This window comes from Micromesistius poutassou (assembly GCF_964030765.1).
Source record: "Micromesistius poutassou genome assembly, chromosome: 10".
Lineage (NCBI taxonomy): Eukaryota > Metazoa > Chordata > Actinopteri > Gadiformes > Gadidae > Micromesistius > Micromesistius poutassou.
This window is the reverse complement of record NC_140280.1, coordinates 14,958,303-14,979,065: the sequence shown is the minus strand read 5'-3', so window position 1 is coordinate 14,979,065 and position 20,763 is coordinate 14,958,303. Positions and strand designations below refer to the sequence as shown.

General features: G+C 46.4%; 1 protein-coding gene across 3 annotated transcripts; it reads left to right on the top strand.

Annotated features, from left to right (window-relative positions):
* Positions 1-4,562: 4,562 nt before the first annotated feature.
* slc8a2a (solute carrier family 8 member 2a) lies at positions 4,563-19,531 on the top strand (the record flags this gene model as incomplete). 3 transcript variants are annotated; one of them, XM_084473888.1, is made up of 12 exons in its annotated part: positions 4,563-4,919; positions 5,618-5,755; positions 7,037-7,264; positions 9,973-10,251; positions 11,263-11,700; positions 12,605-12,960; positions 15,525-15,628; positions 16,409-16,426; positions 16,813-16,925; positions 18,126-18,225; positions 18,668-18,934; positions 19,155-19,531. In XM_084473888.1, 12 exons carry the CDS (start codon positions 4,563-4,565, stop codon positions 19,529-19,531), a joined length of 2,775 nt encoding a protein of 924 aa, XP_084330014.1. The 3 variants fall into 3 exon arrangements, with proteins under 3 accessions (XP_084330014.1, XP_084330012.1, XP_084330013.1); XM_084473886.1 differs by having other exon boundaries at positions 16,813-16,949; XM_084473887.1 differs by lacking the exon at positions 16,409-16,426.
* Positions 19,532-20,763: the final 1,232 nt, after the last annotated feature.

Genomic DNA, 20,763 nt, shown 5'->3' with positions numbered 1-20,763 from the left:
ACTGGTGTGACCCAAGGAAAAAAGAGACTTTGTTGGCATATGTCTTTAGGATAGGCAGGACTTTCAGGAAAAAGGCAGATTCATCGGCCTATTCAAGGTTGAATATTTTATACCATAATAATACTTCATAACTACTTTAGTTACTTTAGTTATCATAACTACTTTACCTTGTGTCCTGTCATTGTATTTTCGTTTCCCAAATGAATAATTTAGCCGTTGCTTGTTAAATAGCAAGCAATACATTAACCAGAGCCAAGTTTCTAGGAATGGAGTATTTTTTTCCACATGCCTTTACTTATTTGTGGAAATGTTGTGTTAACTTGTTCAAACATTTGTAGGCTTTCCGACCTATGGAAAATAGTGAGAGCAGACACAGTTTAGCAAACCGTACGTTTACGCTTTCTTCTGATTTTGCGTGTGTCTGTGCAATTAAAATCAAATATGACAAGGAAATGAGGCTGCATAGAATGGCATGTAGGAAAACCCAATGAGCTTGCGGGTCGCATATAACTACAAACTAAATTAAATGATTCTGCATAAAGTGACAACAGCCAATTGGGTTAAATGGACCCCTCTCTGTCTGACTGGTTATCTGTCTCTCTGTCTGACTGGTTATCTGTCTATCTGTCTGTGTGTGGGTGTGTGTGTGTGTGTTGTCCTGATAGAGATGGATTGGTTTACAGTCCGTTTCATTGCTCTCCCAGACGGGTGCACAGGTAGCCAAAGCCATCCTTTACTTATTGAGAGGATGGATCTCTCTGGTTGAACTGTATACAGCGAGTCATCCAACTGCAAGGATTTGTGCGTAACTTGAGCTAGTATCATTGTACTGCAAAGAGGTTGTTGTTGTTGTTTTGTTGTTGTTGATGGTAATGTTTAAAAAGAGGGTTTCTGGACCCTGCGGCATTCATTCTTTAAGTGGTTGGTGGTTGGAGTTTGAATTAGTCTCGTTTCACAGGAAATGTTCATGTACAGTTTATAAACAAGTGATAGGCCTTTAACTGAACTGAAATGTTTTCTCAAATTTTGATTAATTATTTAGGTCTTGTGTTTCTAAAACAGACATTCATGCCGTTTACCCACTAAAACACAAGCGTTTTTTCGAAAAGCCTTGTTCACACACACACACACACACACACACACACACACACACACACAATTTGAACACATTTGTAAAACCGTTTCTTGTTTCTTGACAAAGTATACCAGCAAAAAAAATAGACTTTTTGACACGTTGACACAAGGTAGCATCGGTTAAGGGGAGCTGCTGTTCTTATAAGGTTACCCCATGCCTTCTATTCCCAGGGTTCAAGTATTATTCGTGCATCATAATATGTGAAGGGCTTCTTAGTGCAATGTCTTGTATGCACTTTCGTAGATGGTATAGTGGGTGGTATGGCAACATTAACATCATGGCATGTTATTGGCCCAGATGTAGTCATTGTCATTTTGATAATAACTAATGATCAAAGTTTTTATCTGCAGAAAAGTGCACATCGCAATGACGGCTGTTATTTTGGGAGCGTAGGAGCATTGGAATGTTAGTCCTTATTGTTGTTGTGTGAGTAAATGATTTTTAAACATTGTTTAGAACCGTGAGATTGAGTTGAGATTGTGCCGCCACAGCGTTTCTCATGCGAGACAGAGTTGATTGTTTGCCTAGGTTACAGTATACTTACATTGATTTAGGCTATACAAGTTCTACAACTCTCTTGAGCCCTCTCAGTAAAGAATATTGCCAACAAAAAGTTATTGATTTTTGTTGAGCTTTTAGAGGAAGAGCCTCATCCTGTTCCATTGGACAACCATTAAACACAGGTTGTCATTCCGGCTTGGCAGAAAGATAACTTTGAGGCTCTTTGTATGTATGCATCCATCTGGCATTGCAATCATGGATTACGGTTAATAAGTAACAAGTAACAACGTAGCATAGCATGGTAGCACCATAGCTGTTGCACCGATTGAGGCGTAGCGGTTAGTGCTTGACTTAAGGTCAGGTGAATACACAGTCATCTCATGTAATGTAGCATACGCATCTTGTACATGTATACATTATGTACATGTACATACATGTACATGATACACTGCAAGCACGATGTTACCTCGCCGAGCTAAACGCTAAAAGGCGCTAATTCCTTGTTTGCCGGTGTTCCTATCTGTGTAAGATAATACCAGGCAATCACTTATAGGCAATGCTGACAGACAGCGGCCATGCCAGAGGCAGGTAAGGGGAGATGAGCTGTCTCACAGCTCAGTGTGTCTTCGGGCGGAGGAGAGCGTAACCCTCCCCCCCTCTCAACATCCTCACCACCCCACACACACTAACCCTTTAGGGCGAGAGGGGAGATAACTGGAGGAGCCAGGCATAGAGAAGGGTTTTAGTTTCTGTGTTATTGTGGTGAGTGCGAGTAGAAAATGAGCCATTGGAGAATGGAGCTCAATTTGGTGTTTGAGTGCGTTTCCGTGAACACATTAAAGGAGGAGATCAAGATATCCGCTCTCTCTCTTTCTCTCTCTCTCTCTCTCTTTCTCTCTCTCTGCCCCCCCCCCCACCCTCCTGTCTGCGTGCCATAATAAGTACTCCTTCGACCGTCTCATAAATAGTGCTAAGAATTGCTTGTATGAGATGACGAGGAAAGAAAGAGCCTACTAAATTTAGACAGGGGCATGAATAAGTAATGTATAGTGCTTGCTTTGTTAGAGCCGGCCTTCCAATGAATCAATGTGGTCATGTTATTTTACCATGCAAAAATTCCCCAGCCATTACAGAGGACTATGCAGCACTTATCTTTGCAATCAACTACCGATCATTTGAGATGTAAATCTCTGATTTGGGTATAACTTTCTATTGAAGCTGACCTTTAAATACACCAATATTATACTTTTATATATATACTTTAGAGGCTTAGTATACTTTTTGTTATACTAAGCCTCTAGCTCTCACCCTGTCTCATATATACGCATATGGCATTCATAAATTAAACATCAGCAACTTCCGGCTAATCATCAGCCCAGCCTTCATCCTCTTACCTGTGTGTATTCCTGGCTGAGTGGGGATTGTTTACGTTATTTTTGGTTACCGCCCCCCCCCCCCCCTCCCCCAATGACCACCCCCAGAGTCCAGCGGGTGTAAGGCAGCCCTCAGTCTGAGGTCGCGGTAACCATAGCAGGACTTGGAAAGTGAAATGCGATGCGCTAGCCCTGTGTGCGCTGGGTTCCTGAATCACAACCCCATAATGAGCTGGCATCGGCCAGGCAGCATCAAAGATGCAGCACCCTAGTATCTGTTACAACTCCCAGTGCACCACAATGCAGTCTGCACCCGTGCAGTAGGACAGAGGGGGAGGGGCGGGGTGGGGGGTGGTTAAAGACAGACGGAAAGCTTACCCCTGCGAAGACGCACATTTTCTCAGACACATTCACAAACCCCTTATCGTCCTGCTACAATTTAACCTGGCAGGTAACGCTCCCTCCCTGTGTTGACATAGAGACCCAGACCAGGCTCCGTGACTATATAGATGACATCCTGGCTTACATACCTGCATGCATAGCATAAATGGAGCTGGGAATTGGTTTCCATAGTGTTTATTTATATCTACTGAGGTTAGTCATGATGTAATTCTGTGGGCTTTAAGAAAGACTTAACAGGGGAATCATATATAGGCCACCAGCCACTAGTTGGTTGTGGTTCATCTCTTGCAGGATAGTTCATTTCTAGTGGATGACCTATAAAAAAGACATGAATATGATAATCCAAAATAAGTAACTGGACATCTTGTGACATCACCTGTGAAACGTGTGGAACTGGTGGTTTCCATTGCCCTACATTTCTTCCCTCGTTAACTTTGTGTTTTGGCTCGCCAGTGGCATTGACATGAGAACGAGAATGAAAGCAACGCTTCAGTTGATGTGTCAGTTTGGTTACTGTTCTTGGTTACTGTACTGATTCTTTTCACCCTGCAACCAGACCTCATAGCTTTGGCACAAGTTGCCATGGCACCTACTAAAACACCACTTAAAGATTTAAGTTAGTTTGTGGGTCACTGCGCCCAGTTATATCTCTGAAGTCACAACTCCCCTACACTTGGTGTACTTTGCCCTCTAGTTTAAGATAGTTTATTTGTTTGATGGGAAGATTGGAACATTAATAGTCTACTGCTACTTGTGTATCCTTGGCTTTCAAGGTCATAGTCAATTGCTCCACCTTGAATGTTTGAAGCTTTCCCTTTTGAAAATTGATTTCGATTTGAAAAGCTATATAAATGTAATTTCATTCATTCATTCATTTTGATACAGGGTCAGGACAGATTATCCTAATGAAATGGTACCACTGAGCTTCCAGTGATGGAGTGCAGCTAGGAGTGAGGAGCAACAGTCCATTTTCTTTCAATGGATCAGTTGGATAAAAGCAACAACTATCACAATTTGACTGAGCTCTTATTTTTATTCCATCTGTCAGGAAAAAGCAGCCTGAGCTAGCTCCACGGCCCGGTGGCACCCCTCCACCCTGCCCCGCCTCCCCCCCACCACCACCGCCGGCCACCACCCCACCCGGGGACATTATGGGGCCCCTGCCTCTCCACCCTTACCCCGTCCTCCTCTTCCTGCTCCTGACCTCCGGCCTGCTCCTGCTGCCCCAGCCCTGCGCCTCCTCCCGGCCCCAGGTGGTGGAGCGAGCATCGGGCACGCAGCAGCCCCACACCCCCTCCTCCAACACCACCGGTGGCCCCAAGAAGTGTGCTGACAAGGTGGTGTGCAAGCCGGGCATCCTGCTGCCGGTGTGGCTGCCCTTGGACCCGCCGGTCGGCGAGCAGGCGGGCCGGGCGGTGTTGTACTTCATCTGCCTGATCTACATGTTCCTGGGTGTGTCCATCATCGCAGACCGCTTCATGGCCTCCATCGAGGTCATCACTTCCCAGGTAGGGTCGTCAATCCCATTCTTTTTTAGGTGGGGGGGGATTCCTTAAGTGCTATCTCATATCATCTTCGAGCAACTTGAGTCCAGTGTATGGAAGCATATATGTAGCAAAATTAAAATGGCAATGCAATTTGCAATTCAATAAGTAATTGCATTATGCAATTGACAATGCATTATGCAATTGAATAATGTAATTTGAAAATACGTTATTCAAAGTGTATTTTAATATGCAAAGTGACAATGAAATCCTTGAAAAAGTTATAACAATAAAAATAGACGTAACATTTTGTCACATTTTTTGAGTGCCTTTATTCAAATGCAAAAGCTATAGCGCCCCCGTGATTGCAATGCACTTCGCCACGCTCCGTGTGTTGCAAAATTCAAATGACATTTCAATCCGCAAAGCGCCTTGCAAAACGCCTTGCAAAACGCTTTGCAAAACAATTTTTTCTTCTATCCACTATTGCACTTAACTATTGCACTCATTGTAACAACAGAACAAAGGAAGAACGACTTGATTTGTTATTACGGCTCACAACATTAACGCTGGAAAATCGTAGAAACGATTTACTCTTTTGAAGTAGCATGCTGCTTGTACAACAATGTTATTCATTCAAAGTAAACTATGGGCTGCTGACAGCCTAGGGTCATTTCGGTCAGATGATGAAGCGATCTACTCGCCAACATCTGTTCTTCTAGGAGAAAGAGGTGACCATCACTAAACCCAACGGTGAAACCCAAGTCACCACAGTACGCATCTGGAACGAGACGGTGTCCAATCTCACCCTCATGGCCCTGGGTTCCTCTGCCCCTGAGATTCTACTGTCTGTCATAGAGGTACAGCCCCTTCACCCAATCACCCAGAAAACACTGACTATTTTAGTCATTTAGCGGACACTTATGATGATCAAATCAATTATCAAATATGATTAGCATTATTTTCATTATTATGGAGCGGTCCGGCATTTTGCACCTGCTACTTTATAGATCCTGGCAGAAATTAGCCTTGGAACCACAAATCTGCAGGCTCATGTTTTATTTGCTCTGCCATTGGTGTCTTGCCCCCTAACAGTCAAGGCAAGGCAAGTTTAGTTTTTAGTTTTTTTAGTTGTTTGGTACGATTTCCAGCAGCCCTGGCCTGGGTTGGGACAGTCACAACCGTTTAATGGCTCTAATGGCTGTAGTTTGATACGATGACACATGACAATGCTGTACATAGGAGCCATAGGTACATAGGAGGTGGGAGGGCCTTTTCATAAACAACCAAGATGGCCGACGCTGACTGCGTGCCGCAACATTTTGGTCTGTGTCCATCGATAATGGCCCTTTGCGATGTCTATATGATGTCTGACTATATAGATGACATCCTGGCCTACATACCTGCATGCATAGCGTAAATGGAGCTGGGAACTGGTTTCCGTAGGGTTTATTTAGATCTTCTGAGGTTAGTCATGATGTAATTCTGTGGGCTTTAAGAAAGACTAACAGGGGAATCATATATAGGCCACCAGCCACTAGTTGGTTGTGGTTCATCTCTTGCAGGATAGTTCATTTCTAGTGGATGACCTATAAAAAAGACATGAATATGATAATCCAAAATAAGTAACTGGACATCTTGTGACATCACCTGTGAAACGTGTGGAACTGGTGGTTTCCATTGCCCTCCATTTCTTCCCTCGTTAACTTTGTGTTTTGGCCCGCCAGTGGCATTGACATGAGAACGAGAACGCTTCTGTTGATGTGTCAGTTTGGTTACTGTTCTTGGTTACTGTACTGATTCTTTTCACCCTGCAACCAGACCTCATAGCTTTGGCACAAGTTGCCATGGCACCTACTAAAACACCAATTAAAGATTTAAGTTAGTTTGTGGGTCACTGCGCCCAGTTATATCTCTGAAGTCACAACTCCCCTACACTTGGTGTACTTTGCCCTCTAGTTTAAGATAGTTTATTTGTTTGATGGGAAGATTGGAACATTAATAGTCTACTGCTACTTGTGTATCCTTGGCTTTCAAGGTCATAGTCAGTCAATTGCTCCCTTGTGATCAGAGCAGTGAGTACAGAGCCAAACCTCTGTCTCTCCGATGGCCTCTATGACCTCTCTCCTTCCCACGCCCAGGTGTGCGGCCACAACTTCCACGCGGGGGAGCTTGGTCCGGGCACCATCGTGGGCAGCGCGGCGTTCAACATGTTTGTCATCCTCGGCGTGTGCGTGGTGGTCATCCCGGACGGCGAGTCGCGGAAGATCAAGCACCTACGGGTGTTCTTCATCACGGCCTTCTGGAGCATCTTCGCCTACATCTGGCTCTACCTCATCCTGGCAGTCATCTCTCCTGGGATCGTGGAGGTAGGTCTGCCCGTGCATCCAATTTTGATTTCCCATCTGGAAATGATGAATATGTCATTTTCAGATATTAAATTAGACCACAAAAAGTTTGGCAGAGTTACCTTTTGGCCGGCCCTTTTTGGTCGAATATTACGGTAAACGTGGACCTGATACCCCAAATCATGATAATATGGGGTGCACGATAATTATCGGGCCGATAACAGAACTTATTACGTCCGATATCATGACGAATAGCCCTGATAACATAGCCTATATAATTTCGGTGCCCCGCTCCCACTAACGCTAAATGAAAGGTCTTATCGTAGGCTAACCCTAAAAGTACACATCATACAATCAATTACAATACATAGGTTCACAGCTGCACGCGTATATAGAAAATGTTTATTTTTATTATTATGTTACACCTTTCCTGCTGTCGGCTCCCAGACCGTAGTCGAGAGCACAGGGGAGACGTCGATGTTCTCTCGGGGGTAACACCCTTCCCTTTGACCGGCAGTGGGTCTGCTTATAGGTCGGAATTGAAGCGGCCGCCGATTATTGAAAGGCTGTGTACTTTATTCTTAGTTTCACTAACTTTACAGTACACGTTTGCACAGACACAACCAGACTCGTTCATTACTTCACTAAACTGACACACGCTACCGCTCGCTCTCCTCGCTCGTCCACTCACACACCCACACACACACTGCCATTCTCGCGCGCACACATGCGCTAACTCTCGTAACACTTATTATTAACAGTTAGCTGAATATTATAGGGTCCCGGCCTTCCACTCCCTGTTTTCTTAGTTAAACACAGAAATCAACTACATTTGTCCTAGTGTTTGTTAGATGTGAAATGAAGCAAAAAAAGACGCGCTTCCTCCGGTAACGCAGCCGTTTGCAACGCCTTTCTTATTCGTCGTTTCTTCTATTTGTCTGTAACTCGTACTCCAATCTTTCATCGATCGATACGGATGTTGTGGATGCAACGGAATATATGATGCATCGCTGCAGCAACATTTAAGATGATCGCGATGAGTTCTGCCCATTCTGCCTCCGTTGCTGCAGTCAGACCAAAACACACCTGAGTGACAGGGGCCGTCGTGGACCCTACGTCATATCCCGCCCCTTGCAAGCCCGCCCCCCTAAACCCCCCGTTGATTCTACTGATGTCTGAGCAACAATGTCATGATCTTAGGTCATGATCATATATATTTATATGTGTGTGTGTTATCGGTTATCGGTTATCGGTATCGGCCTTTAGGAGCTGACAATTATCGGTTATCGGCATCGGTTAAAAAAAAAGTTATCGTGCATCCCTAATGATAATCTATCATATGTCATATATCCTACATTAGTTAATGCTACACGTGAACCTCCTAAGATGGCAATTATTCACCTCAGGCTCCGTCAATGGTGGGCAATAGCCCCACCATTCCCCACTATTCACTTCACTTTCGGCGAATAATTGTTAAATATGCTATATCGGATCAGTATGATGGGTGGAACCTCTATCATCTAGCAGAATCCCATATTTATTATAAAAAAAACCCCATTAATTTTCCATTAATTTTGGCTCAAAATGGTTCTACGTGACACGTTTTCTTCCAATTAGACTCCAAATACGAATGAGATGGGTATGTTTTTGACATTTTATTGTTAACAAATCGAAGAGGCATTCGCAAGGACAGCTACAACAACAGCAACAAGCGACGCATTCGGCGGATGGTCACCAGTTAACACGGTCACCATTTGAACTGAAACACCGGTCAACGGCGCATGTGATTGGACTGTACCTCAGCAGAGAGCAACCAATAGGTTTAGAGCAAGATGGTCCCCCCTCCAGGAACGTGTTTTTTTTCCTTTTTTCAGAACCACGTTTTCAGACCTTTGACTCTAAAGGAGTTTCAAAACGAAACAGCGACATACACTGTCAATAATCACGTGACTCACAAGCTTGCGCCTGTGTGGTCAAATCTCTGAAAAGTCAGTGCTGAAAAGTAAGTTCTGAAAAAATACATTGCAATGGTGTAAATTTACACCTTTACAAGTTTTTAAAAATAAATATTCAACCTTTCAAAACGTATTTTTCAATGTATGAACACCTGTTTGCAGAATCCCATTTACAAGGTTTCGAAACCGGGAAACAAAGTAATACACTGTTAGAACAGGGTCAGATTTGAAACTCTGCAAATGCACTGGTGAAAATTTTTAAACTTTGAAAATGTGTTTGTGAAAAATTTTTAGCTTTGAAAATGTGTTGGTGAAAATGATGAAGAAGATAAAATAGAACACAAAATCATGTTTGCAGATGTTTGACATTTTTTTTCAGGCTATAATCTCTTTTTTCAGTGTTGCAAAACCTTTTTTACAAGGTGTTGAGTTTTCAAACACAGACTTACAAGCCTTTGAAACTTTCTTTTTCAGGTTTGAATTATGACAGGATACTGGCTCCATAGATTAGCCGTTACAAGCCGCTTTGAAAATCGGCCTCTTCTGACATCACAAGTAGGCATCTCCACCAAGATGTACAACGGATAAATGAGCGACGTTTGCTACAGTCCACCGGGTAGGCTGGTGGACTGATCTATCCTGGACACGGCCACTTGTGATGTCAGAAGAGGCCGATTTTCAAAGCGGCTTGTAATCACGGGTAATCACGCTCACGCCTGGTGGTGTGACGTGTCACCTATAACAGCCCGCTGACGTGGCCCGTCTGATCCCCAGGTGTGGGAGGCTGTGGTGACCCTGCTCTACTTCCCCGTGTGCGTGGTCCTGGCCTGGATCGCCGACCGCCGCCTGCTGTTCTACAAGTACATGAACAAGCGTTACCGCGCCGACAAGAGGCACGGCATCGTGGTGCAGATGGAGGGCGACGCCGAGCCCAACGGCATCGACGTGGTAATGGACGGAAAGTTCCCAGACGGCAGCGCAGGCGCTGGAAACTGCTCGAGCGTGTCCGTCTCCGTGCAGGCGGCCGGCGAGGAGGACGCCAACCGCGAGGAGGTGAGACACCGGGATCGGGGAACAGGGGCTTTTCAACCATTCGTGGAATAACTGATTTGTATCAGGGGTTATTTCCACTGCAACGGCACAAGTTCAAACCGTTTTCCTTCTTTCCAGTGTGTGATTCGCGACTTTAGTGCAGTGGAAATCAAGCCTGAAGTTATTATCAGGAGTGTCAATGGCCAAGATTACTCATTGAGCACGCCAGTTTTCTTGTTTTGTTCTGTCCGTTTCGATTTTCTTGCTTGTTAAATAGTGCTAGCCAAGAGCTAGCCAAGATATTGAGATGATCATCCAGTGCATGGTTGAATTTAATTGAACAGCTGTGTGTAATTGTTCCTCTCTCTGCCTCCCTCTCTCCGTCTGTCTCTTTCTCTTCCTCTTTCTCTGTCTCCGTCTCCCTGTGTCTCCCTCTCTTTCTCCATGTCTTTTATCTCCCTCTCTCCGTCCCTCTCTCCCTCTTTCGTGCCCTCTGTCCCTCTCTCCATCTCCCTGTCTCCCTCCCTCTCCCCCTCTCTCGACCCTCTCTCCGTCTCCCCGTCTACCTCCCTCCCTCTCCCCCCTCTCCACCTCCCTCTCTCGACCCTCTCTCCGTCTCCCCGTCTCCCTCCCTCTCCCCCTCTCTCGACCCTCTCTCCATCTCCCCGTCTACCTCCCTCCCTCCCCTCCCTCCACCTCCCTCTCTCGTCCCTCTCTCCCTCTTTCGTTCCCTCTGTCCCTCTCTCCGTCTCCCTCCCTCCCTCTCCCCCCTCTCCACCTCCCTCTCTCATCCCTCTCTCGTCCCTCTCTCCCCCCTCTCCACCTCCCTCTCTCGTCCCTCTCTCGTCCCCGTCCACCTCCCTCTCTCGTCCCTCTCTCGTCCCTCTCTCCCCCCTCTCCACCTCCCTCTCTTGTCCCTCTCTCGTCCCTCTCTCGTCCCTCTCCACCTCCCTCTCTCGTCCCTCTCTCGTCCCTCTCTCGTCCCCGTCCACCTCCCTCTCTCGTCCCTCTCTCGCCCCCCCCTCTCCCCAGGTCGTGCGCATCCTGAAGGAGCTGAAGGAGAAGCATCCCGACAAGGACCTGGAGCAGCTGATCGAGATGGCCAACTACTCGGCGCTGCTGCAGCAGAAGAAGAGCCGCGCCTTCCGCCGCATCCAGGCCACGCGGCTGATGATCGGCGCGGGCAACGTCCTCTGGAAGCACGTGCGCCACCGGCAGGCCACGGGCGGCGCCGGCGGCGACGGCGACGGCGCCTCGTGCGCCATCGTCTTCTTCGAGCGGGCCCAGTACCAGTGCACGGAGAACTGCGGCGCCACCAGCCTGGCGGTGGTGTGCCAGGGCGGCGCCGGGCAGGACGCCTTCCAGGTGGACTACTGCACCGAGAACGGCTCGGCCAACGCCGGCGCCGACTACGAGCTGACCAAGGGCACGCTGGTGTTCAAGCCGGGGGAGACGCGCAAGGAGATTAAGGTGAGGGGGGGGCGTCGCCGTGCGCGTGTGTGTGTGTGTGTGTGTGTGTGTGTGTGTGTGTGTGTGTGTGTGTGTGTGTGTGTGTGTGTGTGTGTGTGTGTGTGTGTGTTGCTTTCGGGTTTGTTTTATTGATTTACTTTTGATTGATATTGATTTATTTATACATGGAGACAACAATTGTATTTTGAGTAAAGTGGAGAAAGAACAGGAAGAAAAGCGTGCAGAAAACAGACAACAAACTGCAGTGATCTAAAGGGCGAGCGGATGGGTTTGCTGCACAATAGAAATGCGTCCATAATAATTCAGCCTCGAATGCAATGCACACATACATATATTGTTTAATGTATGTACGCTTTGATCCCATTCAAAAGTCTCCATATTCCATTCCCTGTGGCTGGAAAACAACAGCCAACCTCAAGCGTTGTAGAGGGACTCATGGGGCCAATCTTATGAACGATCTTATACGTAATTCAGTTCAACTTTAAAAAAACGCAATATGCAGATGTTATTTTTCAACTAAGACAACAACTCTGTGTCGTGGAATTCACGTTCCAAACTCCTTCACTGGACACAGTGAAGGAGTTTGCGCTGTCGACGACAGCAGCGCGTCAAACTTTTTCTTCGGCGTAGCTTCCGAGGCCCTAACCGACACCGCGCCGCATGGGGGGGGGGGTCAAAGGCCGAGCGGATTGAGTAATCATTGATCAGCCTGCAACCCTAGCTCCACCGACCGGGCAACTCCAGACTTACCGTAACGCGCAAAGTGATATAGGAACCGGCATAAGACACTGCCATCGGATGCGGAAACTCGGCTTCTCAGAAAACGCGGCGTTTTTTTTTTCCCCCGCCAGTTTTCGACGCGCGCCCCAGAACCAGAGCCACACCTGTCCCTCTGCCCCCCCAGGTAGGCATCCTGGACGACGACGTGTTCGAGGAGGACGAGCACTTCTTCGTGCGTCTGCAGAACCTGAGGCTGGAGGACGGCGCCGGCGCCGGCACGCCGCCCAAGGCCCGGCTGGTGGAGCCCACGCTCGCCACCGTGACCATCATCGACGACGACCACGCCGGCATCTTCACCTTCGGCCAGCGCATGCTGCGGGTGAGCGAGAGCTCGGGCGTGGTGGCGGTGAAGGTGGTGCGCAACTCGGGCTCCCGGGGCACGGTGTGCGTGCCCTACCGCACCGAGGACGGCACGGCGCGCTCGGGCGTGGACTACGAGTCGGCCCAGGGCGAGCTGGAGTTCACCAACGAGCAGACCAGGTGAGAATGGAGGCGGAGGGGGGGGGGGGCGGCTTCTCCGCCCAATGGTGCAGGGGGTTCCATCGACAAATATCGGCGTCTTGGAGTGAGATATAAAAGCCTCTCGGCTCCTTGTGGCATTGGTCTTAATTCTCTCTAAGTCGCTTGGGATAAAAGCATAAAAGAAAATTAAGTAAATATATGTTAAAAATATAAATATAAATAGCAATGATTATTCATTGCATATGTTTAACACTTTCAAGGCAGTTTTTTCTTTTTTCTTTTTAGGTACTTAGTGTGCAGGGGGTGGGGGCTACTCCACTCACTCCTGTAAAGGGCTGATTATGGTCCCACGTTCACGCAACGCAAGGGGGCTACGGACCCCTTACGTCCTTGCGGACCCTCCTTGCGTCCACCGCGAGGGCCTGACGTGCGCCTCCCAAAAATTGTAACCTTCCGTTGAGGCGACGCAGCTGCAAAGCGCTGTGATTGGTCCGCTCACTAAAACCCGACGCAGAACCATAAAGGTTCACGACTGCGTCAAAGCGTCTGCGTGGTCATTGCGCTGCGTGAACGTGGAACCATAATCAGCCCTTACACACTGAATACATGAGCACTACCCGACATACAACTTTGACCACAGAACATGACCACTGTCACCGTAGAAAGTGTTTCTTTGAAAAGGAAACACAAGCCATGTCTCCCATGTATTATTGTTATTATGCAGTATGCCTCTCTCAATGGAGGATAAAAGTTGACTTACATTCAGCTTACTTCAGCTACGGCTAAAATGCAGGAATATGATTTATCCAAAGCCAACAGCGTGCACCTGCGTCTGGGAGGTGTCGAGTTAGGGGTCGGGTTACGCTCGTTTTCTTGCACTCCCCAATAAGCTCTGCTACTTGGTGGAGCCTTTTGTCTACGAGACGTGAGACGTGATTCCTTAATCACCAATGCTTAGCTAAGGCTTTGCAATCAAGCATTGGCACAACTCCCAGTTGCAATACTCCCACTATCATTGGCGCTCGATCACCCTGGCCAGGAACGACCCAGTCTACTGCTCTCTGCAGGGCAGCGGTGCCGTGCTCCTCTGTAAACCGACAGTAAGGGACGGCTGACACCGGGAAATAATCCTACGCCCTGCTCAGGTTTGAGAGGCTGTCCTCACCTCATGTTATCTAACAGATCAGTTTTCCTTTAAATATGCAGGCTCTATAAGTTGTTTGTAGATCGAGGCTAATGGGTCAGGGCCACGACTTGCATCAGGAAGTCCACTTGCTGAATTATTGCAGTGTCAACAGACATTGCGTGTGCATTGGAAATACTTTAGGGAGTGGGGGTTGGAAACGCTTCTGCATCCGCAATACTTTTATCGTAAGGTTGACTCAAAAATCGAGTGACATTATTTAAGGCTACAACTTCAATGCTAAAGTAGTTGTTCTTCAATGCTTTCACTAAAACGTGGAAGTAAGTAAAATGAATGATGCCGTCCTGCAGAGGGCGATATGATGTATCTATTGATATATCTATTGATGGAAGGGTTCCCTCCGTCCTTTAGTCGCATCGACCGTGTTCTGTTCGACCGTGTTCACTTAAAATACAATGTCGAACCCCGGCATCAAACCTATACGTTAAACAAAACGGATGATTAAATGGCACTAAAGATAGTGCCATCATACCGCAATATTTACAGAATCGCAATACATACCGTACCAGCACCAATACATACCGTACCAGCACCAATACATACCGTACCAGCACCACGGAATCGTCATCAAATCGTGTTGTGAGCCCCCGACTGTTTGCCACCGCTGAACGGCTTGTTTGCGTCCATTGACCCGACGGCGTTCTCTACATTAAGTACGCCAGTATGGTGTACCACCCGCCGGTGTTCGGCCATCGCCCTGCGTTGCCTAATGATCCCTGGCCTTGGGTGACCACCATGTGCTTGTGCACACATGCCCGTCTGCACACACTATGTTTAGTCATGAATTAGTTAGTTATGTCCTTTGTGATTAAATATTTAGGTCACTTCAGCCCATGATGTGATTTAGATAGCACAGAGAATGTAAATATTTTAGTGAAGGCGGAAGGTGGGTGAGTTTCATTTTAGGGTGGGCGGGCTTTATGAGGCTGTAGGCATCTCATTTGAATGCTAATAAAAGGCTAATCAAGTTTATTTTTGTATGTTCTGAAGTCGCAATGCGTAACATTTAAACTAGCTCGTAGCTTAAAATATTTTTTCTTCAATGCCGATCGATGATTTCAATAATTGTATCAATAAAATAAAATATATATTGGATATATTGTTCAAATAAGATATACTAGCCTGCCCGTACCTCTCTTTGTTTACAAGAATCTTACTATCGACCCTCCCAAAACCCCTCCCACTCACGCCACCCGGCCAGCCGAGCTACGCTAGTACACGTCACGCAGCGGCACAGCCAATCAGAGGGGACGGAACACTGTTATGGAGCTTTTGTAATTCTGAAAGTCTCTTGCCTATTAACTGGGAGGGGCTCAATCTTACTTTAGCAAGAGTCCCACTATATTATGGATGTTGATGTGTGTGTTTGTGTGTCCAGTCAGACCATCCAGGTACGCATCATTAATGTGGCAGAATATGAGAAGCAGGAGACCTTCTCTGTGATCCTGGAAGACCCCAAATGGCTCAAACGAGGAATCTCCGGTATGTCACCCACCTATATGCCGCCATGTATAGAAAATGCTGCTATGGTAACCAGTGGCACAATAATTACAATAATCAATGATTGAATATTATCTATATTATCATTCTTGATTGTGCGTGTGTGAGTGTGAGTATGTGGGTGTGTGGGGAGGTGTTTGCGTCTGTGTGTGGGTGTGGATGTGGGTGTGTAGGTGTGTGGCTGTGTGAGAGAGTGTGTGTGAGTCTGGGGCTGATCGCTGAACTGCATCAGAGTCTGTAACTGAAGATTACATGGCACCACGCAGCCTTTCTGCTTTGTTGCACTGTGGCACAGGCAGCGCCAATTATGCGTTTCAAAGCTAATTGCCTGTTCTCGGCAGCCTCAGTAAGTCCAGAGAGCGGTCGGGGAATAGGATATGTAGTTGTTACGAGGGCGGGTGGAGAAGGAATCTATTACATGCTTTTCTAATAGCATTCATTCATTGAACAAGTATAAAGGCTAGACTTGTTTTTGGAACTTCTCATGATTCTTCATGATGATTTAGGCAGGATGTGAGTACTATAGTGGGTATGAGTGGGTAGGAGTGTAGTTGCAGGGGTGACCCACTTCTGGCTGGAAGTCTTGTGAAGATGCCTCACCCCTACTGTTTTGCTTTGGGTAAAAGAGTCGCTTAACAATGGCTGGAAGCCTGAAGGTATTTTCTTGCATGGTGTTGAATGCCACCCACATTCACCCTATGAAGCATGGCATCACATTTGAACAGCTAGTGACCTCAACCTCTCTTGAATCTGTCCCCACAGCCCTGCTACTCAACCAGGGTAAGGCCGAGTATCCACTCTTTTATGCTTGTGTGGAATCTACCGTGCAGTGTGTTTGTGTGTGTTTTTTAGTTTTTTGTTTTTTTGAGGGGTTTTAACACCTACTTGTCCTTTTTGGTTTGCTGTTGTGCGTGTGCCAGGGTAAGAAATGTACAGGTACAATTTACAATAAAAACAAAATTGTGACAGAAAATGGCACTGGAATAGTTCTAATGCCCACAAAATGTATGACACAGAGAAAAAGGGCCCATGTTCAAAGTTGAACTGTATCCGTGGAGTGTGCATACCGGGGGAGAGTGGGTTTGCGTGTGTGTGCATTAGCTCAGAGACATCGCCGTAGCGTTGTAGCGTGAACACCAAGCTGTTGTGTTGCGTCCGCTCGCCAGGCAACCCCAGCCCTGAGGAGGAGGACGCGCGGCGGATCGCTGAGATGGGGAAACCCATCCTGGGAGAGCACAGGCGACTCGAGGTCGTCATAGAGGAGAACTGTAACTTTAAGGTGCGTGGCAGCCGGACAGGGGCTGTAAAGGGTTTCCAATAGACCAGGTAGGCCCGTGGCATTCTCGGAAAATGCCTCCAGGCAAACTTGTAGAATGTGTTGCCAGAATGTTTGTTTACTAATCCAAAACTGTCAGGAACCAATAACACATGCAATAGTTTAACCTAAAGTTGGCGATTTGAGTCCATGTTTACATCTTGAGATTTGTATTAAACTCGATATTTGGACCAGCATCGTTCTATATCACTACCATGTGACCAACCACATCAGAATTCATCTAAAACATTTGTTTTAGGGTTGGTTTGCCTTAACACTTTTGTATTCTGTATAATAACCATTGCTTAGGGGATATTTGCCAAGGGTTGAACATTGTGTAGTAGAATGTTTCAGCATCTGAGTATGTTTATTGCACCAAAAATATGTTTTTTATTCGCTGTCCTGGATTAATTAAGTGCATTTTAGCTATGCTCCAAAGAAAGTATTACTCTTGTTGTTAGACTCTAGGATATAGAGATCGAGGTTGAGAGGGTCAAAGACCTTAACATGCTTTGTTCCCTTTAATCCACATGCGTATCAGATCGGAGAGGGAATAAGCCCAAATGGAATACTCGATGGGGTATAATTTTGCCACGCATGCTGTGTGTACCTTTGTGTTGATTCAACACCCTTTTTGTATTAAGAAGCATTTCATATAATGATATCTCAAGGATATTATGAAGGTTTTCCTTTTAAATGTTGTGCTGGGTCAAAGTCAGTTCAAACTGATTTAAGTTGATAATGGAAAACAATAAATTTTTGTTCAGAAAATGTGTCCTGAGCCATATAATGTAACGTCTTATCTTTTTATAATAATTGAAATATTCAAAACTTGCTGAACTGACAATGACACCATCAGTGCTTTCCTGCAGACCTCTACTTCCTTCCTTCCTCACTCCCTCTGTAATCCAAATAGCCATGCCTGCAGTCTTCTGGGGTTGTAGTGACATGACTTACAGGAATTGAGTGGACTTAATCAGAACCAAGCTTTAAAGTAGAGAACACAGCATTCACATCAACACAGCATCATATAGGACCAAAACTTGAAACTACATCAACCTGTATAAATCAACCTTTTTTCCACTTTTCGGACAACTGAGTCCCGATAAATAGTAAAAACGCCTCTGGTACCTCAACATGAACCTCTTGTGTCTATGTTAACAGAGCACTGTGGACAAGCTCCTCAAGGACACTAACCTGGCCACGGTGATCGGCACCAACTCCTGGAAGGAACAGTTTATTGAGGCAGTCACAGTCAGTGGAGGTACAGTTTCTATCATTTTCTCATTGGCAGGGGAAGCTCATTTACGTCTCAAATTGTGTCTGTGTATGTTAGGCACGGGAACCAGCAGGGACCTCACGGTACAAGATAACAACGACAATTTTGAGTGCCGATACGATATGTATTGCGATTCTATAAATATTGTGATTCTCCCAATATTGCTATACGATACTACGATTGTATCTTTTGTGTTTTTACGTCCGGGTTTAATGCTGGAGTTCGGGCTCTATAGGTCCGTCGTTGTTTTGTTTTTTTGCATGTGGCCGGCCACGGAACAGAACATAGTTTATGCAAACTGAATATAGGGGCATACACAATGGCGCCCTTTGTAGGACCGCCCCTTTTGGTTTTCATTTAAGTTTTTTTGATATTGTGAAAGCAAAGACGCAAAGAATGCCTCCTGACCTTACTTTCCACCCGATAGGCGACGGCGAGGACGGAGAGGAACAGCGAATGCCCAACTGCTTTGACTACTTCATGCACATACTGACGATTTTCTGGAAGATTCTGTTCGCCTTCGTCCCCCCCACCGCCTACTTGAACGGCTGGGCCTGCTTCGTCATATCCATCATGGTTATCGGCTTCCTGACGGCCATCATCGGAGACCTGGCCTCCCACTTTGGCTGCACTGTGGGCCTGAGGGACACGGTCACCGCTGTGGTGTTTGTGGCCCTGGGGACCTCCATCCCCGGTCAGTGGAACCGGAGATGTAGTCCCCCTCATCGTTGCATAAACCCATATGTTTTTCTCTACGGTTTCAATAGTTCTTTCACATTTCCCAGCTTAATTTATTTAATCGACTTAATCTCTCTCTCTCTCTCTCTCTCTCTCTCTCTCTCTCTCTCATTAAAGCCTGTTCTCCATGAGTCCCAATGCAGCCCCCATAACCCGTGCTCTTCTTTGTGCTCCAGATACGTTTGCCAGCAAAGTAGCGGCGACCCAGGACCCATACGCAGACGCCTCCATCGGCAACGTGACGGGCAGCAACGCGGTCAACGTGTTCCTGGGCATCGGCCTGGCCTGGTCCGTGGCCGCCATCTACTGGGAGGTCAAGGGGCTGAAGTTCCACGTGGACCCGGGCTCGCTGGCCTTCTCCGTCACGCTCTTCACCATCTTCGCCTTCTTCATCATCGCCGTGCTGATGATACGCCGGCGGCCGTCCATAGGGGGCGAGCTGGGGGGCACCAAGTGCAGCAAGACACTAACGGCCATCTTCTTCTTCGGCCTCTGGTTCCTCTACATCCTGTTCTCCAGCCTGGAGGCCTACTGCCATATAACGGCTTTCTGAAGGACCGCAGATAAGACCGGGCGAAAGGCGACGGAGTGATGAACAGAAAACCCAGAGATATCGTTGAGAGATATCGTTGATGGTGCGGTAAAACACGGTCAAGTGCTACACAGCGATGGGAGCTGCTTGACAACCACTGCCATGAACTTGAAAACAAATGTCTCGAGGACACCCGCACACGCACACACATACACAGACACACACGCACAGATACACATTCATAATCAACCATGCATATGGACAACCATATATGCAAGTTTCCTCCACACTAGGACTGGTGCGATTAACAGAGGTGCTCGCTGTAGGAAAGAAAATGACTTGCAGTGATGATCATGGTTGGACTCAGCCAGAATGCATTCGTTAGGTCACTGAGATTTGAGACAAATATGAATTATTTCATTATAAGCAAAACAAGGCTTTTTTTTGCCATGACCAAAGGACCACTCAACAGAAGACGACTGCCCACAATAGCTGTGGCAGGTTTTTCTTTTTACATAAACCCCATGGACTGAAAATAGTTGACAGTGTGGAAGAAAAGCTGCTCTAGGTTATTCCAAAGCCTTGACTGCGATCATATGTCGCATTATCTTGTTCGTTACGCAACGTGTCTTGATAGCACCCATGCTGCTAAAATACACCAAATCCAAGGGGTGATTGACTTGTACTGGTGATCGGTGCACAGTGTTGCTGGAGAATGAAGGCACAATTTCAATCATTCGTCTCATCTAATTTATTTATAATTTAATCAGCTGCAGCATGGGAATATATTTATATGCATAATACTTGCCATTTAGAGTGATTGTGTGAAAAGATGATTTGTTCACTCACTAAGTGTAATCTGATTATTTATTAATTTAATGTATTTGTAATGTATATGAGCTGATATGAAAAACACTATATTGTTGTATTATTTCAAGGGGTCTTCATGATGGAGCAATGTGTTTGCACAAGTGTGTACATTCATATCTTTTGAAGGTACTAAAGCAATGAGCCTTATTGTACAGGACACATGTGTGTTAGTCATTTTATGCTCAGAGTATTCTATAAGGAAATACAGTGATAGACCTGCTATGCAAGCCAATAACAAGGTTTTTAAGGAATGCCTTGCCCATGGACACACAGATCATACCCGAAACCTTGTATTTACCAGATGACAAGACAATTAAGACAATTAAGTGCCCGTTGCCCAAGATGCCCAAGATCACAGAAGCCTTGCAAAAATGTAACGCATG